The sequence below is a fragment of the Columba livia genome, chromosome 12 (genome assembly GCF_036013475.1).
Source record: "Columba livia isolate bColLiv1 breed racing homer chromosome 12, bColLiv1.pat.W.v2, whole genome shotgun sequence".
Lineage (NCBI taxonomy): Eukaryota > Metazoa > Chordata > Aves > Columbiformes > Columbidae > Columba > Columba livia.
Genome location: NC_088613.1, coordinates 18,227,240 through 18,255,172, shown reverse-complemented (window position 1 = coordinate 18,255,172; position 27,933 = coordinate 18,227,240). Strand labels below are relative to the sequence as shown.

Below are 27,933 nucleotides of genomic sequence, written 5' to 3'. Positions count from 1 at the left end.
ATTGGATTGATTGGATTAAACATAAATCTTCAGCCAAATACTTTCTTTAGCTTTCAGTACCCTGGCACCAAGTACCCAATATCCAACGCTCAAACTAGCCTGTATCTTACCTTACTAAGACTTTGGGAAAACTTGTATATAAACAGAGTCCATACTTTCTAAATATATCTATATTCCTAAGTGTGCAGGATTAGAGAGTGCAGTCACCAGGAGATGCTTCACACCTCTCCTCAGCCGAGAAGGCAAAGGCCTGGGCTGCCTGTGAATCCCTTTTCTGACACAGATAAAGCACCTTCCCCACTCCAAGCAGTAATTTCAATCAATTAAAAACTGTGTAAAGCTTCCAGAGAGAGAATGTTTAGCCTGAACATGGGCTAAATCATAGGAAATAACCATTCACAAGTATGACACATGAGCCCAAAATGGTTTTAATGCAGTCCTGGCCTGCAGTGCAGTATACACTGTGCAGGCTTTCTAGTATAAACCATAATACAAAACGACAAAGCAGAAACTTCAGGATATTCAGCTGTAGAAACCATACAAACACTTGGAAAATGCCAGTGGAACATACACAAAGCATTCATCGGAAAAGTCAGAATGTTTGGCGGACAGTAAAAATGAGTATCCAAAGCTTTTGTAAAAACCCATTTGATATCAAAAGTCGCAATGCCGGCAGCAGCATTAAACTCCTGAACCTGACCAAACATCCCACATGTTGTCAGCAGATGGTGACATTCATGAGAAAACATTTGCTTCCTATTAAATTAAGGGGTGAGAAATCGGTATTAAGCAACACAGCTCCGAGCGGCGGGTCCTCAGCTGAAGAGAACAGTGGTGATTTTACACAAGATACTTATAAATACCAACACCAGCCCACGCTGGTGATCTAAAAAGCAGCTGAATGTAAAAAAAAAATCAAATCAATACAATGACATTTATGTTTCTAATTCTAACGATTCAGCAGTTTTTGGCAGAGTTCCCTACGCCGCTCTCCCTGGGTACGACACAGGCGTCGCACTATGGTGGCTGACAGCGAAGGGGGCTCTGGCCCAGGCTAAGAGGTAGTAAATAGAACATCGGTTCCCAAACGGAGCTTTCTGACCCCAGAACGGCTCCTGCAGTTCATGTTCCGCTCAGCGCAAGGTTTGCTGCTTAATGGTAACAGCAGCGAGTGAAACCCGCTCACTTGACTGAAACAGGCAAAAACCAAAAGCTGAATTCCCATATATACAGACAGGTCTGTGCTTACCTGCTCCTGAGATTTAATTTTTATTGTCACAACAATAAGGAGTCGCTTTCAGATGAAAACCAGATAATTGATAACAGAATGTGACCTTTTCTATTTGATACGTGGCTGGCAAAAGTACCAGCCCCAGTGGTTCACTGTGCCATCAGGACACCAGATGCTGATCTCTTGGTCCTTTTTGGTTTGGTTTTTGTTTTTTTTGGTCAGGGTTTTTTTTCTCCTTAACAAAACTCTCTTTTAAACAGTGGTTATTATGCACTAAAGTTTTACAAATGCTGCCGTAAATCTTAAAACCTCATAAAGAAGACAAAAATATTTCAAGCACCATGAAAGCATAACCCACTTACAGGCTGACGTCTGAAATGTAAACTTACGTTTTATTTCAGAAGGTTGACATTCCAAATTGAAGCTAGAAAATGAAGAAATATGATTTTTAGGAAAAAGAGAAAAGCAACGCAGGAAGTTGGATCCCACTGCTCCGAGCAAAGCAGGCTCGGCCTGAATAATGAGATCTACAAACTGATACCTGACAAACATTAAGATCAGTCACAAACAAAATACGTGGCACAATTGCTTGAAATGACACCTGCTCACCTTCGCAGTACCCAAAAAAGCTGAAAAGCTGGTAATATTGTAACTGGCTATTCAGGAGGAAGAGGAAAGACTCTCTCAAAGGGAGATGGAAGAAAGAATAAAACTGCATAACAGCGGGTGTAATCTCAACGTTAATCACCAGGGAAGGAAATAAGTGTCAAGCACAAGGTACTGGCACAGCCAAGGGGTTCAACAGCCCGTTCTGTGAGCGAGCAGCGTGCTCGGCCACACAAACCCCTTAACCCATCATTTCAGGGCGACTTTATTTGTGCAAGTGCCTTGTAACAAAACAGAAGCTGACAGAATTGGAAAAATATCCATAAAATGAAGGTATTTTCAAGTACCATGGGTCAATTTCAAAAATTTGTACCGGAGGAGGCACCGAAATGAAAGTGACCCTTTGAGTTAATTAATTCTGGCTTAATAAACAAGGTCAGCAGCACCTCCTTAGCCTAATTCAGCACATCTGTGGGTGAGCCAGCCAGGCAAACAGCAAATCTGCTCCGCTGGCGAAGCGACTGCGTGGGAGGCGGCGGGTCCTGAAAGCCCCTGAGCACGTTGCTCTTTGTGTCCAACTTGGGGGAAGAAAAGGTTATTTTTTCTTTCCCTTGACACTTTACATTCATATTACGTTACAGACTTTATGCAGCAGATTTGGTAGCCAATACCAAGTTGTGCTTTCAGTCCACACCAGCATACACAACTCAAAAACTACGGCTAGTACTGATTCTGCTGAACACATGGCTGGTTTGTTCCAGGAAGGAAACATTCATTGCTCTGAGGAAGCTTCCCCGCTCTTGTCAGTGACAGGTCACTACCTGCACTAGGTACAGCTATTAAAAACATACACTATTGCTTCCCGTTTAAAGGAAAACAATCTTATTCTACTCCAAAAACATCCTGTGCCAATTCAGCAAGAGACAAAATTGCAGTGCAGTGAGGCTTGCAGAGTCCTAATTCCTTGGACAGGACTCGGGGGCCAAGGAGGGGACTTACAACAAATACTACTCATAGAAACATCAATATGATGTTTTCTCTTTTTTTAAGAGTACAGCGTACCTGAATGTAAATGGGAGAGAATGGGGAGAGGTGAGGAGGTGCTTGGTTGTGATCCGTTATTTTGGAGCACTAATCTAGGAGTACAGGGATGAAACAGTAGCAGGTACCACGGTAAAACCCAGCAAGAACGTTTTTTCTTTCACGTGATGACATTCACTTGGAAAAGTTGCTTATAGCAGAGAAAGTCCTCACTCACGTGAAGAACGTGAAAACCGTTTGTAAAACGCTGAAATAGAAAGAAAGAAGGGGCCAAGGCAAGGTAGGACACACTGTACCCAGGCTGAACTCTCACATTTCTGCGCCTCAAGTCCAGGTGACAAACCCAGGGTTGTGTTGAACACTTACAGAGCTGCTCCCAGCCAGTCTGACCCGTGTCACATCCACTACCACCTGGCGACTATTGCTAGAGTTACAGACGGTGTCTGGTGCTCCCAGTTCCTGCTTCCATGGTCTCATCAAAATGACCTTGGCAGTCACATCCGCCTCCTGGGATACATTACATTAAGGGAATAAAGTCATTATTCTCTAAATACAGGTGCTTCTACACCTCAGGCTCCACTGGCAGTGTGAGATCCACCAAGAGCTGTTTCTGACCCTGAGCTGAAAACCACTTTTCTACTTTATTCTGTAGTGTGGATCTGACGCTAAACCAGAGCGAACAGCCTGCTGCAGGGAGCACTGCGGTCCCACGGCTGCCATCAGCATCAGAACTGAGATTCAAACTTCAGGAGTTGAATGGTTTTTTTGCGGGGTGCGACGGGATTTACAGCACCTAACTAGGTAGAGGCTGGCAGTAAACATCATGAGAGAAATCCTATGGGCCTTTTCCACAAGGCACCATACAGATCCATCCTACACCAGCAAAAGTGGAAATGGATTCTACCCCTTAAGGAACTATTTGCACGTTAAAACAACGACCCCGCACTTGGCTGAAAACTTTATCTCTTTTGGTACCTTCAGCAGTGGCCACAGCCAGCCTGAGGAATTGCTGTTTTCCAGTGCATTTCTCCAGCATGTTCGACAGAATTATGTGCATCCTGCATTTATCACATTCCTTGTATGCAACTTTCTTTCAGGAGCTAAGGAAAAAAGTCAATTTAAATAGTAAATAGCAGCTCAGGTTTAATCCAACAAGTTTTAAAGTTTAATTACTGCTTTTACACTGCCTAGATCTCTAGTTTTTGCCCTTTTAAAGGCAAAAACTACTAATTGGGAACAGCGTATTCTCCTCAGTAGCCCAGCAGTTGTGTCTGCAGCACCAGCTGCAATAATGCACTGATTAAAAAGCTCTCAGCAGTTGTATTTTGGGAACCACCAAGTTTCCCTACAGAGCAACCTCCCGACAGGACAAGTGCCGGTGCAGCGCAGGGAAACCTCTTCTAAATAACCACACAGGAACAAAATGGAGCTTTTTCAGGCATCAGACACACGTTTTGTGCACGTTTTGTTCTGCCTCATTTTTACACAACTTTTGTATTTGTTTCATTCTGAAGCTCTCAAAAGCCTGACGTGTGAACATCGATTTGAAGTGGTTCGGAAGCGCTCAAACTATTTATTGTTTCTATCTGGGCAAGAGTTTGGTGTAACCAAGTGAGGCTGAGCTGCTTCGAGAAAACCAAAAATCAGCCATAATTAATCACATGAAAAGTTACTGAGTAAGTTACTTGGAAACGTTTAAAGCTGGTTCTAAATCTGAGCTGGAGAGCTGCGTTGTCATAAAAACATGTTTTAACAATCATTAGAAGACAAAGCCTGATTTTCCGTGCCACCCCAGGCGCGGCGCTGCAGCCGGCAGGACGCTGCCTGCACATCTGCTCGGCAGCTCTTCTGCTGCCGCTCGGCAGAGAAACGGCACCGAGAGACCGACCGGGAACAACCAAATCCAGCACAGAGCCAAGAGCCTGCTCAGCAGACTCCTGTAAACCCACACGGCTGCAGACACAGCTCTGCCGCTCCCGGCTCAGACACACACCCCAGCGGGCAGAGCCACACGGAGTCACCAAATCAGCTCCCCGGCTTCACAAACAAGCAACTCAGAGTTTTCAAAGGCACCACCAGCACCTCTGTTGGTGCTGAATTCCTGTACATCTCCTGCTGTGTTTTGCTGCCGCCTTCCTCTCCGGATTCCCCGCTGGAACACATTTTGCCAGAAATGAGGCGATTCGTTCTAGTGCCACCTGTCATCAAACCCGGCTTAAGAGCCACCACAAGATTTCCAGCAGAAATGCGGGTTTCCATTGACAGGAAAAATAGTTTCAGCACTCAAGAGCTGTTTGCTGCCAGAACCACTCAGATGTGATTAAAGTGGTCGGCGCAGGAACATCCAGGTGGTTAAACATCTACTCTTACAGGCAGAAAGTCTCTGCCAGAATCTCTTCTGTCTCACCAACATATTTCCACTGGTAGCAACCGCAGAGTAAAAGGAGGAAAAAAGGATTTAGTCTGTAGGCCAGGCCTTTGTCACCAAACAGATCCTTATCAAGTAGTTTCTCACGACACGCACAGCTGCTTCTGTGGTCATTGTCAACACAAATGGGCTGATAAACACAAAAATGGGATAGAAAATGATTACAAATGATCCTAAAGGCAGTAAACCAATACCAAACCATGAGTGATGGAGATGCCAGGTCTGAATCATGCAGATAAAAAAAGACTCAGGTCTAGAAAAATGCATATAATCCTGCCAGCAAATTCTCAGTTCCATTTCACAGAATAAAAACAGTGGTACATTCCTTTGCCTGCAAATGGAGCAAAACGAAGAAAAAAATCTCATCACCTCTTAGTGCTGAAAAACCTCTGAATCACCATTCAATACATTTACTTATGAAAAAATCAGAAAAAACTTAAATAAATCAGTTGTTTCTTCAGCATTATGGGAGTAAATCCATCTTTGTACCTCATTAAGGGTTATAAATACAGAAAGGCTGAGTGTCAGGAGGATGGAGCCAGGCTCTTCTGGGTGACAACCAGTGACAGGACAAGGGGCAATGGGTGCAAACTGGAACACAGGAGGTTCCACGTAAATCTGAGAGGAAACTTGTTCCTGGTGAGGGTGGCAGAGCCTGGCCCAGGCTGCCCAGGGAGGTTGTGGAGTCTCCTTCTGTGCAGACATTCCAACCCGCCTGGACACCTTCCTGTGTAACCTCATCTGGGTGTTCCTGCTCCATGGGGGGATTGCACTGGATGAGCTTTCCAGGTCCCTTCCAACCCCTGACATTCTGGGATTCTGTGATTCGTGGAGCGTAAACTCCAAACACCACTGTTGGAGCTAAATCTTCAGTGCACGTTTCCAACTCATGTGTTTTGAATTTACGTCTTCCTTTCCGACTCCATAAACACACACATTTCCATCAAACACCGATCCAGGAACGAGTTGATATTTTAGCCCTAGGAATTAATGCAAACTGCACAGTCCTAAGTTCCCGTTTGCATTTGAGGTGCCTGCAAGCAGCATTGGCCTTAAAGGGCATTATAAGACAATTTACACCCTCCTAGAAAAAATGCAAAAAAACCTATGGCCACAATATTCTTGAATCTTGATACTGGCAGTGTGAATATTCTATTTTCATACACAGCTGCACATGCATTTATGCATGTTCAGCGCTTTCTCTTTCAACACACTTACATCCAACTATCAATTTAGTGCCAAATTTAAGTGGGTCTGTCTCTCATCAGTTGAACTGACTCAGACAGAACTTCAAACATGTTAGAAAATGCCACTTGTCAGAGAAGGCTGGAGAATCAGTCTCAAAATAAATACCATCCCCAAGAATATTATGGCTTGGAAGAATTTCAAGAACTTGAGTCCCTGATGTTTGCAAAATGAAAAGGCCTTTGGAAATGCCCTCACATCAATACTCTTTACCTATTTTGAATAAAAAATATATATTATTTATAAAATAAAGAGAGCAGGCCAAAGAACATTGGCCGGAATCACTCTATAAAACTGTTCTGTTCACTCTGTAACTTAAACTTATAAAGCCTTGAAACATCTGGGTAGCAGGATTTCTGGAGAAGCACTCTAGAATGCAGATTCCAATCAGACGATGCTTCATGATGTTTTCTCATCTTGAAGATCCACTTGTTTTCTGCCCCTCAAAACCGAAGTCCATGCCAAGAGAAGGGATGTTGGCTCCTGAGAGGGAAGCTGAAAATTAAATGAAGAAAAATGTGCAACGATAAGCACTGATCTGATGAGCAACAGAGGGCTGTCTAATCCTGACTTGGAGCACTGTTTTAAAGCCATGCAGAACAACAGGAAAAACGTGGTTTTTGCTCCCTCAGCAGAATAGCAGCACGCAGTCCTCACTGACTTACTGACAGAGAAATACTTTGGGGTTTTTCTTCTCGGTGGAAAAAAATGGAATAGTATCTGCAATATGCAAGAGGCCCGTTTGTAAAAATCCCAAGTTGCCCTGTTTGTGTGCAGAACTGGGCAGTGCACTGCAGTGCTCTGCCATACAATACGGTTACTCAACACCCACAGAAAGCAGGGGCGAATTCTATCTGACTGTTCTGCCTCCAGCAAGCGGGACAGCAGAGGACACTCCTGGAATCTTCCTCTGCTACACTCTGCTGTGAAAATGTTCCATGGAGAATGAAGAGGGCACAGCCTGCAGCTCACTGCCACAGTACGTTTGGGGGGATCTCCCCACTCAGAATGGACTACAGACCAGTGAGCATCCCGGTAGCGGCATCTTCCCCAAACTCTCTCATCTGTTGCTGTAACCAACTTTCTCCAGGGTGAAACAAAAATAGCAGCTGATGTGGGCATTACTTCCATTTACTCCTAACTGCAACTCAGCCGTTCTCCACTTTGGTTTAAAACTGTAGCTGCACCTTCCCACACCTTTCATGAATCACCAATCCTGTCACTGCACAAGTCAGTGGCAAGAGTTGTTCCTGCCACATTTCCCAAGGGAGCTGCAGGATCTGTGTCCTCCTCTACACCCAGGGCTCTCGGCTCCCGTGGTAACTGTGGCAACATCCAGCCCAGGGCTGCTGGAGAGCCACTGTTTGCTTTTGGGCTTTCTTAATGTATTTTCCGGAGAAGTATTGGTGAAATACTACCAGGCACAGATGCAGCACCACACCACTCTGGTGAGGGGCTCAGAGCTCTGCCAGCATTATACTCAAACCCGTTTCCCTGCAGAGCGGCTGTTTGGAAGGCAATGAACAAAGAAATACTGACCTTTCTGCACAAGCTTTATACTGCTGCATTTTCAAGCTGCTACGTCTCCTTTTCTATGGCAAGGGATGAAGCTTCACCAGAATCTGTACAATGAAAAACAAAGTAGAGGTAAGAAAATCTGGTTTTCTCACTGAAAATATATTTTTGACTAAGTATGGGAGTGTGTTTTTAAGAGTCAGTCCAAATAAAAATAGACAACCACTTGTCAGAGATAAGTGAACAGCAGTTTTTAAACTGAGATTATTATTGGCTTTATCTATTTCATAACTGTGTCACAAGTTTTTAAGCCACAAAGGCAAATAAAGATCTTTCAGTTTTAACGGAACATGTCAGGCTTTTCTGGTTAGAAAATTATATACAATGGAAGTAATACTGTGTCAGATGGAACCTGAAAACTCAGAGTTCAGAGCACTTCATCGGCTGGTGCCTTACAAAGAAAGAAAAGCAGTGGTGAGAACACAAGCAAGAGTAAAAACATCATTTGTGGCTACAGCAGTTTCCTAGAACCCTTCTGTCGGGTGGGAGCGAGGGAACCAAAGCTTAACGCACCAGGAAATCACGTTCTCTGCCTGCTGTTGGGTTAATACAGCTGTGGGAGAAATACATGGTAATACACTTCAGGCACTCACGGCAAGTTTATTCCTGCACGTTTTCACTTGCAAAACAAAACCCGACATTTTTCTATGCAGACACACAGTTTCAGCCCCGATCTTGGGGAACTGAAAGCTGTGCAGGTCAAACTTAAGCCATATATAAGCAGCACAGAAATTTCTACTTTAAACTTCTGTAGAGAGGTCGAGGCAGCTGGGCTTGTTCCGTCTGATGAAGAGGAAGCTCAGGGCGACTCTACCAGAACCTACAGCCACAGGGAGACAGTTGAAAATGACAACCAGCCTGAAAACAGCTCATCCTCAATGGAAACAGCATCCTGCTGATTGTAGGCAACAGTGGTGTTTTGCTGTACTGTAGAACTGTATTAGTACAGTAACTAACAGCCAAGAAACTCAATGCATAAATGTATCTTCACAGCCTGCCTAAGAGCTGGGAGGGTTATCATGCCGAATTTCTCCCCACCGGCAAAACATGGTTAAGTGAAACACACGGTCCTGTTAAAAAAAACACCAACAAACTGTGGCAGCTACAGGAGTAAGATCCAGCTCCCAAATTCACACTTCTGAAGTTGTTCCCATGCCTGCCAAAACCAGATTTCCAAACTGTGTTGCTCTGATCTTGTGCTGCTCAGCTTTACAATCCAGAGCTCGCTGCAATACGCGATGGTCACCGAGCAGTGTCAAATATCAATTTGCCACAGAACTTTCTTCTGTTTTCTCTAAATGAATTTTCTCTTTGAAGGTAAAGAAAGAAAAGTAAAAAGCAAATACTTCCTCCCCCTTACTACTCAATGATACATACCCAATAAATAACTTGCCTAGACCTCTTGTTTCCTTATTATATACAAAAAGAATCAGCGCTATTTCCATTATCAGGTTATTTTCATATTTATGAGCATAGGCATCTGTTTTACCACACAAAATCTAATACATTTATTCAGATGGGAAGTTCCAGAGAACAGCCCTTTATTCTGCACACCTTTAGGAAAGCAAACAATCTGAATGTCAAAGGGAAGTGATAAAAGGATATACAGGACCTGCTGCCTCTGAGACATTAGTCTCACTGAAATTTCACTACCAGCTTCTCATGGAATAGTATTATTCACCTAATTGATTTAGCAGCTGTAGGTCTGATCCATACTGGTTTTTCTAAATATGTTCACTAATTGATTGAGTCAAGCTGATGCAGATTCCTGCGCAGGTACCTCTCCATCATTTCAAAACTGATTACAAGGCAGTCACTGATGCAGGGTTTAGCACTGCTGTAACTTCATCTTTTTCTGTCAGACACAATTTAACCATTTATATCACGCCTAAAATCCAGCGATGCAAACCTAATCTTTTGTCTCCGGTAACTGACTTGACCATTGGTTGCGCTGTCTGAGCAATCACCGCTCACTTCTGACATCAAAGGCGCTTCTTTAACTTCTTGATGGACAGAAATCCAATCCTACACTCACAACACATGACTTCTCTACTCGAAGGCCTGCTATGCCAAATTAGCTGGTATCACACGACATGAAGCTCCTTTAATTAGACTCCTAGTGATTTGAATTTAAATTCAAATCGCATGCCGTCAGACACCTGAAGCTTCATCATGCCAACAGAGACATCAACTTCCACCTCTTACTCGGGATACGCTGGTTTCTGCTGGAAAGATGTTACTTAGTACAGATGACAAATTTTTGAAGATGAGAACAATTTGGGAAAGATTTGATTCACACTGAAGCCTTCTGGACAAGTTTAAATGAAACACGATTAGATTAATAAATCAAAGAGAGGAGATGTTGCTATAAATGTATGGGAATGGCTCTCCTGTCCTGTCCTGCGCTGACACACCACGACCAACATGTCAAACACGTTCTAGGTGAGTTCTTTGAAGAAACTGATAGCCTTCTAAGGTGCCAACATGTGATTCGGGGTAGCTCTTCAGCTAGACAAATTAAAAAGATGCCCATGAATAAGGAATAAGCGTTAATAAGTCTGAAAAAAAATCAAATTACCATAAATTTGGAAGCAAGTGTTTTTAGTCTCTGACTAAGAAATGAAACAAAAAGGTTCCCCACAATATTTTTCTCCCTACGTGAAACAATAAAAGCCTTAGCAAGGCCAGGATTAAGCGGGGGGGAGGGGAGGAATCCAAGTAGGAAGGGCATATTTAAACATCCATATTGCAGGAAAAAAAGGACAAGCCTGTGGGTAAGATGATTTGGTGTGTGCGCTCCTGGGACCTAGGTGAAGCTTTCTCACCTTGTGCGTTCAGCTGGGCTTGTCCTCACCTCATAAATCTCTCCGTCCCCTTAATGCTCATCTCCCCCACACGTGAACTGTTTTGCAGTTGTGGGGGCTTCCAAATGCCCTGCTTTGTGCCAGCGTGATACTATCAGCAGGGAAGCAAGACACTGCAATAACATGGGTTATGAGGAGAGGCTGAGGGAACTGGGGCTGTTCAGCCTGGAGAAGGCAAGGCTGAGAGGGGACCTTATACTGAGAAATATCTACAGGGTGGGTGTCAACAGGATGGACCAGACTCTGTTCATGGTGCCAACAACAGGATGAGGGGAAACTGGGACAGACTGAAACAAAGGAGGTTCCATCTGAACATGAGGAGAAACTTCTTTCCTTTGAGGTGCCAGAGCCTGGCCCAGGCTGCCCAGGGACGTTGTGGAGTCTCCTTCTCTGCAGACATTCCAACCCGCCTGGATGTGACCCTGTGTGATCTGCTCTGGTGACCCTGCGTTAGCAGGGGGTTGGACTGGATGATTCCAGAGGTCCCTTCAACCCCAACCACTCTGTGAGTTATGCACAACAACATCAGTGAAAGAAACATTTCATCAAGCTCCTTTTTTCATTATTTTTGTGGTGTTTCTTGTGCACAAGCCTGGAAGGGGGGACTCGGCTGCTGAGGAGACCCCTCATTACTCCTGCTGCGTAACACAAGTGCACAAGCAATTACTGGTGAAACGCCAGGAGGAGAGAGACCCCACTCAACTACAGGAGGGCAGCTGTCATTCTGATCTTGGGGCAGCTGACAGTGACACCTCCTGAAACCGCAGGCTTGAGAAACCGGAACTTTTCATATTTCCTCAACTTCTGCTTTGCTTAATGTCCAGGCAGTAGGAAAAAGAGCACATCTGGTACCTATTCTTATGGAACTCCCTCTTCCCCAACATCTTTTATACTAATCAAAACGATATTTGTTATCTGTGCTAGAAGAATGGTACAGTCAAGAGCTTAGAGAAAAATACTCCACAAGGTGGATTTATGCTGTATCACAAAACCACTCACTCAGAAACATTGTACACGTGCCATACAGTTGGACTCGATGATCTTACAGGTCTTTTCCAATCTAAATGATTCTGTGATTACTGAATCAATCACGACCCTACCTGCTGGGCAGGGAGAACCACAGAACTTGTAGGTTCAGGCAACCCTGCCTGTTGTGGAGCTGTTTGATGGGAGTTCTGCGCTTCGCTGCTCAAAAAGAGAAGTAAAGGGGATTTTCCCCACCATTTGCTCTACCAGCTGAACCCCAGCTCCACATCACTGATCTGCAGACACACAAAGGACACAGTCCTGGGCATTCTTTTATTTGTAGCTCCCCCCTTCACCTCACAGCCACTGCCAAAAAATGGAACTTTGCCAATGGCGGACCAAGATCCGCACACCAACAGCTGACTATGTACTCACAGCGCTTGTTTTCTCACTTTTGTTTGTAACTTCTTATAGGATCAGTTTGGCTTTTACATTACACTAAGAGGTTCTAATTATACCTATATTACAGTTCTACAGCTTCTTGGAATAAGATTGCAAACCGCTTTTTCACTGAGAAAAACTAGTATCTCAGCTGGAAGGGACCTACAACGATTATCTAGCCCAACTGCCTGTAAATGTCATTTATTGTATAAGCATTATCAATTGTGGAACTTTATATAAGCTCCAGACTCAGATTCTGGGGTCTGCTTGGGCCCCAAATCATCTCACTGTCAGATGTTTTCATAATTAAGAATTTATTTTTTATTGAGAGAATTTATTACTTTGGAAAAGTTGGAAGAAGCTCTGACTCATTCCTAAAGGAGTTATTTTAAGCATCATAAACAATACACAGAGATGCCATATTTTGTTCTTTTTAAAGCCAATTTGTTTTACCTTACAACGGCCAAAATGTACAGTACGAAACGACGAGCAGGTAATTTTCTAACACACAAATATGAACTAATTAAAGCAGTTAATTTGGAGAAAAGCTGAGATGAGCCTCTTCAGTCCTACTGACGTGACGTGTGCCTTGGAAAAAAACACAGACTGTTTATTTTGTGGTGGAATAACTTGAACAAACAGCCGCAGGTGAGACCCAACCAGAGCAAACAGCGAACACTGTGCTGTGCGGGTTGAAGAGCTCGTTGCACTCTACATGGCACACGTATTAAAATGTTTGCATGAAAAGTTTCTCTTACTGCCTTTAACCAAGACCACGGTCTTCTTCACAGGTCCCCAAACATACGTTTGAGCACATATGACTAAAATGTATATTCTGAAAGGGAACGTTATCAGTAAATTTTGTGAAAACTATTCTGAGGCAACAAAGAGCGTGACTATGGAAATCGTGTCTCTGAACAATAAAGCACTGATATTAATATTTGGTTGTCCAAGTATAATTGCTTGATCCACTAACTATAGTAACCTGAGAATCAATCAACTCTTTTACCTTCCTTAAAGGGAAAAAAAGAGTGAGATTATCACCCTTCTTTTAAAGGGAGCCAGCGGATGGCATCCTTGCTCCACAGGAGTAAATACGAGCCCATGTGTAACTTACTGACTGAATTACTGAAGCCTCAAACATGGTAACTGGGGCCTCTGACATGAACCCTGATATTCAGAGGTTCTCCCAAGACAAAGCTTGGAGGTAAATATGCAAGGAAAGAAAATCAAGTTCAAACAGAGGAATGTAACAGTAAAGAATCATTAAACTAATTCTGGATTCATCTAACAAAAATAATCAAAGAATGGATATACATATAAAGTTTTTCTAACAGGACATCCATAGCATAAAGGGCATGTTTACATTTCAGAAACAGGTCACATCTATCGTACAAGCACCTTCACCCAGAATTGCTCTTGAATTGCACACATATTTATTCTATGGAGGTTTGCGCACAGCCAGGCAAGCATCAAAACAACTGCTGCACTCTTGTCATAAACCCGAACAAACAACGTATATTCCTAAACGTATCACTGCATTCAGGTGTTTGCACGCACTCTCACAAACTCTTAGAAGATAAATGCACTTAAAAAAAAATACAGTCTTTTCATTTATATAAGCACAACCTTATGTCTCCAATAACTGCTGCATGAAGCAGCATTTACATATAAATACACTCGGTGGAAATTTCAATTTCTCTCTGCAGCTTGTAACAACCTCGCAGTTCATTTACTTGCAAGTAGAAAGCTACTAAGAAAAGAGCTGACTCCAAAGTAGGGCTTATTTTCAGTCTGTGTCCATCAGTCAAGTCAGAGCTGCCCAGTGACTCGGCCAACACCATTTTTTATTTGATCAGCTCTTCTAATTCATCTCTTAGTCACTGTAGGTCAAGACACAAGTAATTTCCTTTAGCGTTACCTTACCATGAGGCTCTTCGTCTATTCCATCGTCTTCCCACTGCTCCTCATTTGCCAGGAGAGGATTCTGAGCTTCACACAGAGCTCTCATGGGGAAAAAGTGTCCATCGCCCTGGCTGCATGGGAAGAGGCACAGAAAGACACTGTAAAAAGCAGCAGGTGATTCCGAAGGATGACCATTTCTACACATTTTATCTGCAGCTCAGATACCAAGTGTGGTGGTGGGTAGTTCTGGTCCTCAATTCCTTCAGGCTCTCTGGAGAATAAAAGTTCAAACCTATAGCCTGGAATGAAATAATTTTTAGCAGAACTTCAATGTGCCTGACTTGATCAAGTCATTTGGATACAGGAAAAAACCAAACAAACCAAAAGGAAAAAAAATCCTTATAGACAGCTAGAATTGATGGGGGAACTAAGAAAAACATCTCTGTAGAAGGAGCAATTTATACCATAGGTAAAAATTTTATCCATTTATACCATAGATGCTTCAGGGCAGAAATTACACTTCTGTCTTTGAATGACACTCAATAGAAAATGGCCCAAATCTTAATTAGATGTTACTGGAAGACAAATAAAAGACCCACTTTCCTGTGACCTAAACCTGAACACAGACTGGAAAAAAACAAAATAAATACATTCTGCAAAGATCTGAAGTAGCAAAAGCTTTTTTTGCTTTACTACCGCCCAAAAAGAAATGCGAATCTGGATATCAAACAAGAGCTCAAGAGTGTTCAAACTCACGTGATGCAAACTAACAAAGCTGAGAGCTGGATGTTGCAGCTGGGTGTGCAGCAGCACGGACAGGAGCTGTGAACGGGCTCAAGTGCCTTTTTGCTCTGATGATTTTGCTTTATGCAAGGAGAATGACCCGAGTGTGCTCCCTGCGCTGACCACACACAGCGGTAATGCCTGACGGGCGCTTCAGCGCTGCCTTTCCTTACCAAAAGACTTTCTGTGCTCACCCTTCCCCTTTAGCTAAACAAGGGTGGGAAACAGATGGCAGTGGGGATACAACTGGGCCTTACACTTAGATGCTGCTACCTGGAAAAGCTGTGAACTGCTGTGCCAGGGAGTTATTTGCAGTTGTGCCCAATGACTAAAGGAATTAAATTCCAGTATACTTTACTACTGGTCTACTAAGTGTCAAAAGCACCTTCTCCCCTACACTGAGAAACAAAGTGCTGCAGGTGAGGAGTGTGATGGATGAAGAGCACTCTGAAGTGCACACCCATGGACACACGAGCCCCAGGAGCCCAGGAAGCGTCCAACACCCCACAGCGCATTGACCCCCAAACCCCTTCCCTCCAGCCTCCTGGTGAACAGGATTAACACAAATGATGTTCATTGGCGCACTTGTAATGATGAACAACAGCAGCCAGCCAAGCCACACAATAACAGGCATAACTTGTGAGGCTGTGCCAGACATTTAAAGTCAGTCTCTTCAGTTAATTGCATCAGCTTTTAGCACTGACTTGATTATTACTTACCTAGAGGCAATAGGTAGTAACCACAGCTTTTTTTCTTCTCCAAACACTTGCAGAAGGTTCTTTACAAAGCCAAGATTGAATCCATTTTTATCTGGGCCGTTTTGAAACACGGGAGCTGAGAAAGCCTCTACACACAGATGGGATTTCAGCGAAAAAAGTGAAAATTAATGGCAAATACATGCACAGTCCTTTGCAGATTTGTAGCCAGCTAAAGACAACATGGTTTTTTTTTTCATTTTGCAAGCCTGTAAAGACTTTCAAAGTGAAGGTAAGAATCTGGTGTTGCAACTGAGCCACACAGAACAGTCAAATCTTAGTACAAATAGTTTGTTTAATCGAGAGAATAGAGTTAAAAGATCTTTGCGTGAGACTCGTTGAAATTCAGTGGGTAGAAATTTCTAAGTAAAAGATCTGCAGAATTAAGGAGGTTGGTCTTCAACGCATATTTCAGAAGTGGCACTGGAGATTTAAATTGCTTGATTCATTAATGATATAATGAACAAACATTAGGAACCAACAAACAGACCCTCTGCTATGCTAAGATGTAAAATTAAAAAAAGAAAGGGGAGGAGAACCTAGAGTGCACTAGAAACAAATTTATCTACCTTGTAAGGTGCTGCAGAGGGGACAGATGAGCTTCAGTGCCCCTTGAAATTAGTTCTGAAGTTAACAAGTATACAAAATCTGAATATTTTCGAACTCTTGATAGTGTGTGTATTTTGTTATAAAACTTTATCCAAAAAGATTTAAAGATTGAACAGAATTTATCTGAGAACAAACAAATAAATCACTTGACAAAATAATTCTATTTCAGATTTTCATTTCCTTGGTTTTACAGCCCCAACTCTTTTGCCTTTGCCAATGACGATGGACACTTTGTCCCAACCTTACTCAGCTGGTTTAGGGTGCACTCCAGCGTATGAGCATAAAGAACCATTATTCCTGAAAAGCTGCACTCATTTCACAACAAATGTAGTTATACAGATGCATAACATTTGTATAATTGGACGTTTACACTTTAAGGCTCTGATTTCCCTAACAAAACTTTTGTTACACCAGCTAATAAATGCAGCTCATTTGAAGTAACAAATTTCTGCAGCATTGTGCCAAGATCTTAAATCTTCCTCCCCTCATAAGCCAGTGGGAATGTATAGAAGTAGAACACAAAAGCCTGGGTTTTTTCCTTCTTACAGAACTTTTGGTGTGTCTTGCTTAAAGCAGACACAAGAGCCTTACCTAAAGTAGATCTGTTTCTACTAACGAGCCAACAATGGTAGCCGAACAGAAAGAGAAGGCTTACAAAGAACATGACGGCGATGAAGAGAAGGAAAAGGACATGAAACTTGGACCGTCCATTAGTCAGTTCACCCTGGAAAGAAAAGAAATACAGAACAAGTGGTAAGAACAAATAAAAGCTGGAAATTCTTTGTTTCTAGAGAGAAGAAACATTTCCTTCTGCAGTAGAAGAGTCAAGTGCCAGAGATGCTCACACACATACAACTGCACAGAGGCTGTGGGGACCTCCAAGTACAAAAATGACTTCCCAGCCTCTGCACACCTCACATATGCAGCCACCGAGCTCAAGCCTCTGCCCTTCTTACCATTAGAAACAATTCCTGCTAGTGTCCCAAGAGCATCTCAGAAGGCGTTCTGTGTAAGCGATTAGTCATTAAAACAACAAAAATTCAATACATGAATGCACAGCAAAGTTACTTAAACAAGTCATACAGAGTTATTAGCAGAGGGGAGATGAAAAAACTAGAAACAAAAGGCCTTACTGGAACTGTCAGCTGGCATTGCTTGCAAGTGAATGACAACTGACAACTGAATAACAAGCATACTTTATTTCAGTCAACTTTGAAATTGGGAAAGGTGTCATAGGGGATTAGAAAATGAACAAGTTATTTTGACATTGTTCAATAACTACGTACAGATCGATGCCAGGATGATATACTTTGATACTAACGCTTCTGAGATACGCACACATGCAAACAGAAGAACAGGAAAAGGATGTAACTTTTCTGCCAGAAGCTAACTCTACAGTTCAAAATTCCTGAAGTCTATTTGCTTCTTGTCTTGTGCATTTCAGACATATAATGGGAGTTATACTGAAAAGACAGGCTCGGGAAAATACTTTATGGAAGAAATGCAGACCCTCCATTGACTGAAAGCAAAAAAGCAACGCGAGTGACTAAACCCCACCAGACTCACAGGGTACGAAAAAGTAACCAGATTTCATTACTTACGGTCCAATACTTAATGAAATACTTGAAGACTGTTGCAGCGATATACAGGCAATATAACAAAGAATACGCTAAGAAGAGCAGAAAGAATTTGTAGTTAGAAAATCCAACGCAGTTATTCACCCTAGAGAACAAAAGCAAAGTTGAAATCAGGATGTGTACAGCATGCAGTTGTAACACAACGAATCCTTATTAAGCCTCTTGATCGTATACAATTTCCTCAATAAACAGCTCCCCTTAGTGGTCAAAATGAAATAGAACTAAAGTCTTTTTGATTCTCACTTGAAGACTTGCTATGCCAAGTAAAAGAACGGTTCATATTTTTGGAATCTGTTCTGACGTTGGTACCGCTGGTCAGTCTGTCACAGGGGCAGGCTGGAATGACTTGCGTCTGTTCCTTGTCTGCAAAGGTAATCAGATCTGGGATTTCTGTGCTGTGTTACTCACTTGCAAATCTCAGGAACCACATTAAGCACTGCTTGTTTGTTGACACACAAAACAAATCAACCCAAATTTGATTATAACGCTCCATGCACAGGAGCATTAAAAGGAACAGTGGAACGCACTAAAAAATAGTACGTGTTTGTCTCAAAACTCAGGTTTGAAAAATCCTCCAGAATTTAGGATTACCAGGGAGGTCCAGGTGGGGAAACGTGTTGCTTCTGAGTTCTGAAATCTAATGGCAAAAGCTTAATTCATCCACGCACTATTCTACACAAACTGTATGCACAGGTGGCAGGAATCACTGCAGCAACAATCTGCGTGCAAATACTATGATTGAAACAAGCACCGACTGCTTGTTGAAGCCATTATACACCCAAAATTAAAGGCTACGTTGAAGTCTCCTTAAAATGTGAATAACAGTCAAAGAGTGAATTAGCAGTTGGGGTTTAAACTATATCGATACAACAGCTTCTTTACACATAGTTCGTGGAACAAACATGAATGATCTGTCTTTCAAAATATTAAATGTTTCAGGCAATTTCAAAGTGTAATTATTTCATAAGTTTCCCAACATAAGGATTCATGGGCTAAACCGAAAGAGGCATACAGATGCTATGCTGTGGAAGAAATGTATTCAAACAGGCTCTCTTTCCACACAATTGCAAACCCATATCCAGGACGTACCACGGACAGTGATGATCCATTTTTAGCACACATCTGCAAAACGACAAAAAAGAAAAATGGAAGATCTTTATTTGGTACTTAATTGCCAACTGCAGATAAATAGCAAAAGCCTCTGATTTTTTATGAGATTTCTACAAGACAAACTCAAGATTGTGCCGTCTCTATGAAATTTTTAAGGCAGTTATAATTTTAAGGTGGAACATTTATTCATTTTTCAATATCAACCCATGTCCTTGGTACTGTGCAAGACAAAATGAAATGATTTCTGCCCTTATGGGCTTAAAATTTTTGCCAAATGCCACAGGTAAAGGCCTGGAATATTTTTAAAAATAATTTTAAAAGTCAAAAGAATACGTTATTTTCACCTGCTTAGGTTAATCAGTTCATTTTCACTAGATGACAAGTTTTATAGCAACTTAACGCTGGCAGGTGTGGGAACCGCAAACACTTCAGGGCCACAAAGAACCGAGAGGCAAACGCTAACGCTGCCATACGCGCCGGTGGCTGCGGCTGGACACACGGACTTGGAGCCTTCATGTGTAAAAGGCCACGTGAAGGACCAGCCCGTTCACATAACTCAGTGCTGACGATATTCACTTCCGCGAAAAACAACCCAGTGACTTACATAGCACAAACGGAGCAATGGTGACAACGATCGGGTTTTATGAGCTGGCACCTGTCACAGAATCGAATACCTGAAATTAAAGACACGTTAATAGAAAAGTGTTATTTTTTCCACGTGGTAGTGAATATTCCTAACTGTTCATATTCTTTCCTCTAGCACTGCAAAAGAGGGGTGTGTTTGCAGCTGATTTTCGCTGCCAGCTCATAATCAGATAAAGAAAGCTTGTAATTCTTCTGGAGACTTGCAAATGCAGTGAACAACCCCCACTGCAAAGCTTAAAACCAGCTTAAAAGCGATAAAACAAAATCGTACGTGTCCCTCTGGCTTCCATGTTTACTCAGACTTTACAAATGTTCCATTTTGATAATTGCCTATGTAGCTGTTCTTTACTTCAGAATTCTTTGGCTCGTCTCACAGGAACAGGTCAGAGCCTCCAACACGAGCACTGATTTCTTTTATGCTTTGCAAGGAGCGCAGTACGCATTTAATCACAGAACAAGGTCACAATTTACAGAATTACGTTCTGCATGTCTACCCACTCTCCATTTTAAGTTAAAACGACCAGAGATTTTGTCGTTACATTACTATTACTAAACGCAGACGACATAAGTATGCTTTTGAACTGCAAATACAAAGGGTAACGTATGGCTTCCCAAAGGCAGCACCTGGTACTTCACTGAAGACGAACAGAAGTGCTCAAAGCTCTTTTAGTTTTCCCAAACATAAAAGCTGGCAGACAAGGCGTTACAAATATTCACGGGAGAGCTCCGTGCTGCACGCAGCGGCACCAGGACGGCCCCGCCGGCTGGCGGGATCAGCCGCATCGCCAGCGTGTGCCGCTTCAGCGCGCCTGATCGGCTTTAGAGAAACAAAGCCCCGTGCTGGGCTGACCTCCGCTCCCCGTCCTTGTGTACACCGGCAGCTTCCTTGCGATTTCGGCGAGGATTTGCCTCTGCACCTCTGGTCTGTCTTCGTTCTCATAACGCTCTTGGTCAGCAAGGGACATATGGTACTAGAAGCAGAAGTCACGAGAGGAGCAGTTACCCGTGGGTAGGAGAGATACTATTTCAAACACAGGCAAGTTTGGAAATGTTTTTACCCCCCACTCCTAATGAGATTAATCTAATGTGAAAACATGTTTGTCAAGGAGACAAAGAGAGTAAGTGCTGGACAGCCAGAAAAATATGCAATACATCAATAAGAAATGCAAAAGTGACATTAAGGTCACAAGCCAACATATTAGAATTGCTACTACTGCTGCCTTAGATTACTATTTCTCATGAATTAACATTACTAACCATGATAAGGACACTGTAAGCAAGAATCTGTCCTCAGCCACAGTTTTATATTCTAAAACTGGGATTAGTTGTTATTTATAAATCGACATTCTTGTAATTAGGATCCAGTTATGGTCATGTATATTTGGAGTGCTAAACAAACGTTGCCCTCGTTATGTTGCTCCAATCATAGTGTTGCATTAGTATTTCATAAAGAACTAAAACAAATGCAAAAAATAAAAAAATCCACCAATCTGAGCAACATTAAAAAGTAAATATTTAGAGAGAATGGAAACTAATGTCTGCCTCCGACTGTCCTGTGCTCAAACCACTGAAGCACACTCAACCTACGTTCAAAAACCAATACCAAGCCCATAACTAAAAGTATCATTCACAAAACAATCTACTTCTGTCACAGTGAACCCCAGTTTCTCTTTACCATAGTATAACGTTAAATTTGTTTCTCTTACATTTTTGAGCTGCTGACCATGGAAGTACAAGGACTGGAGCTACGGGAATACCTGGCACTACATTAAAAGTCACGTGCAACGTACAGAGCCACAGTCTTCATTGCATGAATCCCAGCGCGTTTTAAAGGACAACGGTTCTCCTGTCCCTCACTATCACTGCTGGAGCACATGAGAAAGCAGCTTTAAAAGTCAACACCATCTCCACTTTAAGTCGTGCTCTTTGGGGAGTTAAAGGATTCTCAGATTACTCCGTTTTTAGGGACAACTCTAGGTCATTTCTCATCCAATCCATTGTCCAGCCCGACTAGGCTGAAGGGTTTCTGAGTTCTCGTTAGCATCCCTGCTTTTGTTCTGCAATGAATGAGAAGGGCTTGGGCTCTTACCTTTTTGCCTGGCTGCTCTGGGAGGGTAAAAATAGACTTCCAATACGTCCACACAAAGAGCACAAAGAGAATATGGAATATTATAAGATAGGCCACTAAAAAAAAAAAAAAAAAAAGAAATAAACAAACAAAACAAAAAACAGAAGCAGAACAAAGACTTCTTAGGTTAAAGCTTCATTCATGAGGGGCATACTTTCAATGTTTCATAACAATGACCAAAAAAAAGGAAAAAAGAAAGATTTACAGTATTAGAAGACAGCGAAACCTTATGGTCTGAGAGTCAGTAAAATGTCAGCGATCTGTGGCTGCAGTTGGGCATTACCTGTCTCGCAGCCTCCCCTTCTGCACCCGCTCTGATTATGTGTCAGATGTGAGAGATGTCACCTGCAGGGCAGGTGACAACCCTGCACCCCCGGAACGACAGGAATCCTGTCCCCATGTCCCAGGCACAGGCAAAGCAGAACTGGCTGGTGCTGAGCAGCATCAAGGTTCACCCTGCAATACTCCAGCGTCTCCAAATTTGGGGTTCAGTTGTGAATCACAGTACCATAACATCAGCAACGCGTTTTCCACCACTTGCGAGAGCTGAGAGGAATAACATGCTCTAGCAGAGATTTACATCGCCAAAAAGAAATCCAGTCTCCTGGTCAACATTTTAGATTTGCCACAGTTGATGCAATAAAACAGACCGGGAAAACACCCCTCAAATTGAGCAAAACAGGTCTTGTGATTACTGAGAAAGAATTGCAATCCACTAGACACATTAGCACATGACACCCAGCATGCGTCAGAGGGATCTTAGTTCAATATTCAAACTTTATTTTGAAGCTTTGGGGCATACTGAGGTTCAGAAAGCCAGAGCACAGCTACCCTTCCGCTGCACAAACTATATTGGTTGTTATTGCTTCAATACTCAACTCACTCAGTCATTGTCAGTTACAAGACAGTTTTATTTAAACATGCCATTTAATCACCATAATAACCTCATTTCCCCTGATCCATTTACGCTTCAAATTCTAAAACCAAGATTTAAAGTAACTAGTGCTAGTAGAAAGACTGGCAAGACTGTGTGAAAACGTAATTGGTAAAAAGGCCAAACACAGGGTCGAGACTTTCTAATGAGACAGCAAACGATCTGATACGTCTCACAGGAATGTGCTGGATTGTGTGACTGGTCTGTGAATCAATGACACTTCATTATTATGCTCTCAAGTTTGAGATGTTATCTGTATACTACATGCAGGTGGAGCTCAGTCATTTTTAAATTAATATGTAAGGAGATAAACCTTGCAACAGGTTTAATTCTGTTGATAAAGCAACACAGCAGCATGTTAGAGGAAGCTGACCTGGAGATACACCAGTAGATTAGGCACCGAATAACCTTCTCCTGCTGAATCATCATTAACATTATGCTTTCTATAGTTTCTCTGAAACAGTTTCAAATATCAGGACAGAAACCTTTGCTCCAACTCATCTGTGGTAGCAACTGAAAGCTGCTGTGTATACGGTTACATACCTGTTGCTGTATATATGTGATTAGCGGTCAACAGAAACTAGCAAAAGATCTTCTGCAAAATCCTCCCTACAAAAACCACCGAAAATAGCTTTCACTGAGAGATAAATCAAACAGTGAAAAAACCAATAGGCAGGCCACAGAACAGACCCAGTCTTTTCTGTTTAGCCGGTAAAATCGGATCTGAAAATGTAGAACACAAAGGCAAAAGGTGTGGGGGTGTATAGACATTAATCATTTTTTCTGAAAGCATAAAAGGGATCAAAGCCTTTTCATGTTCTTCTGCTACACTGGGGCTAAATGGGGGTATTTCCCAATACATCCAAAGTTATAGCATGTGTAACAACGCATGCTGTGTACTTCATGAATGTGGAATTACAGCAAGGAAACACTGCAAGAGCATGCAAGTTAAAAAAATGGATGGAAAGTATCTCTGATACTTTAACTAGAACATCTGTGACCAAAAGTCAAATACTAAATGCAATGCACATACCTTTTTCCACAGGGTTGCTCAGAGTCACTGAAAAAGAAAAATAAATATAAAAATGTCTACGGGGCAAATAGGATTCCCAGCAAATTTGCAACAAATAATGTTTCTATTAGAAATGCAGCCAGTTCAGGGAAAAATGTTCAAACTCAACTGACAAAGAGAGAGCCCACAGTTTAGCATCAAACCAGCAGCGTCCTTAACAACTCCTTGTTTACTCACGCAAATGACACCCACAACAAGATGTTCGATAACTGTTACTTACGCTGTACTTTCCCTCGTTATAAAATATATTTTGTATATTTGTACACTAGAAATATGGCAAAAATAACCCGCTAGTGACTTGTGCCCTGCTTTGTGCCAGTCCCTCAGTGGTCTGGACCCTCCCCAGTGAGCCATGCCCCGATGCATTTCTGCATCAGCATAAATAAAACATTGCAAATTGTCTCAGCTTTGGCCTCGTCAGCAAGAAAGGACACACTGGAATGACTCTATTTTTACACTTGCTATTAGAAGAGTTTTTACAAGCACTCCTTACTAGACCATAACCATGGATCAGTCCCTAATGACAGAACCACTTAGAGCAACGAGCAAAGGGAACATCGCTCAATATCTACTTCTCCTGATTATTTCAAAATCCTTCAGTTATTTTAAAAGCCATCATTCAAGTTTAACAGAAAAGATAAAGACATCTTTCTTTAACTGAAAATGGCACAGTTCTGTGATAAATTGCCAGAATACTGCTTGGAAGACAAAGATCGTTCATGGGATGGGAGCCCCATATTTTGAGACCATAGTCTTGCATCTAATGGCTGCAACTGCAATGTGTTGCTCCTTGGAGAAGCAGAGGGACCAAGGGACACTAGTGGTCACAGATCATCACCCAGAGGCACAGCAAGGTTATAAAAATCAGACCATATTGTTGGAAGACTCAAAAGATTTGGGAGATTGCACATAGCAGTGATGAGCCCTTCAGTAACTGTCAGACTGCACAGAAAAGGCAGCGATGGAGGGACTGGAGTCTTTTAGTTCCAGCCTAGAGCCAGTGCCTGCAAAGAGACACTGTTCTTCAGACTCACTCTATCATCGAACTTGGAAAACGTAAATCAGAGCAGCAACCGAGAGCTCCTGCCTTTAGTAATGAACACAGGCTTTCTTAAACCCATGCCAACAGAGAATTTTCATCCACAAGCTCTGTGATACAGAACAACGTACATGAAAAAAAGAGACCAAATATTTGCTGTCTCTCTGCACACTCAGTTTCAGATGAACAAGACTTGTTAGGAAACCTCTAGTTTTTCCTTTGGTTGCCGCAAATCAAGCTATGAATACATCGCCTTTTCACAAACCCTGCTTGGTTCCCTCCTGGAGTACACGCCGCACCTGCAGCCCGGCCCTTCTAGGGATTTTGCTTGAGAAAAGAGTGAATTCCTGAATAAAAATCACATAAAAGGTGTTATGGCAAGACACTGGGTCATTGTTCTCACTCTGGCAACAAGCACCAACCAGAAATGAAACCAAGGCCTCCCCTGGAGTACGACTTGTTGGCCATACCAGTCACTGGAAGTTTAAAACCCAGCATCAGGAGATACCTCCAGGACATCAGCCCACACTACTGTCAAACCTCAGCAGTCTACATGACTAAAGATGAAAGGACTCCAAACAGAGCCTTTACTATTTATACATTTGCAACAGCTGAAGTGGCAGGACACAGCGGAAACCTGAAAATAAAAGAAAAGCCTTGCTATGTCAGAAACCTGGAAACCAGAGAACGTCCTGAGAGCTGGTTTTCAAGTAACTGCATATACCAACAGCTGATGTTCAAATCCTAACATAATTAGTCGTTTCAACTTCAGTATAGATAACCTCCTCCACACATAAATAAAATGCATGAGAGAGAAAGATGGGGTGTGGGCAAAGGAGTGATTTCAAGCAGTGATTCCAGGCAGCAAGATGAGCTCCTGCAGAACAACACAGGCCCAACCAAAACCTTACTTACACCAGCAGAGTCTTCTCTAATATCTGCATTGAAACTTAGAATTAACCAGCGTTAAATATCACTGAATTTGCACAGAACTGCAAACAAAGCATATTTCAAAAGACTGACAGCATTTCTGAAAAATCCTGATTTTTTGGGCACATTCTCTAACTGACAGTTACATACACCTCGGAGATATCGTTCTATGTGAATTTTTGGAACAGCCCACAATCTAAGAGATGGAATAAAATGTCATGAAGAATTTGGGGCTTTTGCCTAGCTGCCAATTAGATTGGAGCAGCTGCTTTTCATTTGAGTCTCCACTGAGGAAAAAACAATAGGTCTTGCTGCATTAGGCACCCTAACAAAAATCTGATTTAAATGTGCGGTGCAGCACCAGCAGGCAGATCTTTCCACAGCAAGGTCTCAAACTTCTGTCCTGAGAACTCTGGCTTCATTTACCTGGCTTTCCCCGTCCTGAGGAGAAAGAGCCACACGTTCCTCCTCACCATTTCCAAAGTCCAGGCTACCAGCTCCTCCCTCCACCAGACCCAGCAATCCTTTCTTCTAGTAACAGGTCTTTGCACACACACCAAACCAGAATAAAATAAACACGAGGCAGTTTGCAACTTATTCCACAGTTAAATTGCCACATTAAGCTACACAAGCACTAAACATTTTATTTCTAAAATGCACTGTTTTTCATGCTGCTGGAACAAGTTGAGTCATGAGTGTGATTTCACGTAACCTATGTTTTACTTTATCAGAATATTAAAAAATCACAGAATTGTGGAATCCCAGAATGTCAGGGACGGGAAGGGCCCTGGAAAGCTCATCCAGTGCAATCCCCCCATGGAGCAGGAACACCCAGATGAGGTTACACAGGAAGGTGTCCAGGCGGGTTGGAATGTCTGCACAGAAGGAGACTCCACAACCTCCCTGGGCAGCCTGGGCCAGGCTCTGCCACCCTCACCCCCAACAAGTTTCTTCTCATCTTTAAGTGGAACCTCCTGTGTTCCAGTTTGCACCCGTTGCCCCTTGTCCTGTCACTGGTTGTCACCGAGAAGAGCCTGGCTCCGTCCTCCTGACACTCACCCTTTACGTATCTACAAACATGACTACAGTGCAGGGCACATACTGATTTTTGTCACTCTTTAAACCAGAAATCATGTCTAAACATCATCTTACAGCAACAACAGGGACTTTCACCGTGGGTATAAACCTCCCAGTCTCCAGCATCACCCAACAGACTCCTGACTAAATAAAAGAGCCCACAACACCCACCCGGCCCAGCCAGGGTACAGATCTTACAGCAGCACTGGGCAGCACACCATAAAACCCGCACTAATTAACCCCACAATGGCCCTGACCAGCGATTCGGTGTTTCCTGGCCACCGGATGCGCTGCTGCGATGGGAGCAGGTGGCACCACTGGCCCGCCCCCGGCACCTCCCGCTCGCACACGGAGGAGAAAGGAAACTAAACCAACTCCCCATCCCGGAGCTGTGCGCCGTGTCCCGCGGGCACCGGCCGGGACTCCGACCCGGGGCGCACAGGCCAACCGGGGCAGCGCCGGGCGGGTCCCCGCGGGGCGGGACAGGACAGGGCCCCGCTCCCCCCGCCCCGCCGGGCGCTCACCCAGGCACAGCTCGAACACGTAGGCGTAGTAGGACCAGAGCACGACGAGGGCGATGATGAGGACGGGCAGCCAGGCGAACGCCCGCTGGCAGCGCCGCAGCCCCCGCGACACAGCCATCTTCGCTCGGGCCGCACCGGCAGCGGCTGCGCGCCGGGAGGGCGGAGGCGATCGGCGATCGGCTGAGCGGCCTGGGCGGGGCGGGGCGGGGCGGGGCGGGGCTGGGCGCGGCGCCCCCTGGCGGAGCGGGAAAGGGCCCCATCTGCTGCACGTGGTTCCCGCTCGCGGTTCGTCCCTCGCGGTGTCACCAGCGGGTCCCCGTCCCCGCACGGAGGCGCGGTCCATACAGTCCCTGTTCTCTTCTTCTTCAGGCTACTGAATCACAGAATC

At 43.3% G+C, this 27,933-nt stretch overlaps 1 protein-coding gene across 2 annotated transcripts; it reads right to left on the bottom strand.

Annotated features, from left to right (window-relative positions):
• Positions 1-405: 405 nt before the first annotated feature.
• On the bottom strand, positions 406-27,663 carry ZDHHC15 (zinc finger DHHC-type palmitoyltransferase 15). Of its 2 annotated transcripts, none has more exons than XR_010475730.1 (12): positions 27,546-27,663; positions 23,937-23,963; positions 21,931-22,025; positions 20,692-20,812; positions 19,801-19,870; positions 19,176-19,208; positions 18,051-18,171; positions 17,041-17,173; positions 15,805-15,931; positions 14,319-14,433; positions 8,091-8,173; positions 406-7,046 (listed from the first exon to the last, which is right to left on the bottom strand). XR_010475730.1 is itself a non-coding variant. In XM_021279995.2 (12 exons), the coding sequence occupies exons 1-11, from the start codon at positions 27,661-27,663 to the stop codon at positions 8,130-8,132; spliced, it is 999 nt and encodes a 332-aa protein (XP_021135670.2). In that variant the 3' UTR covers positions 406-7,046; positions 8,091-8,129. The 2 variants fall into 2 exon arrangements, 1 of the variants encoding a protein (XP_021135670.2); XM_021279995.2 differs by having other exon boundaries at positions 14,324-14,433.
• Positions 27,664-27,933: the final 270 nt, after the last annotated feature.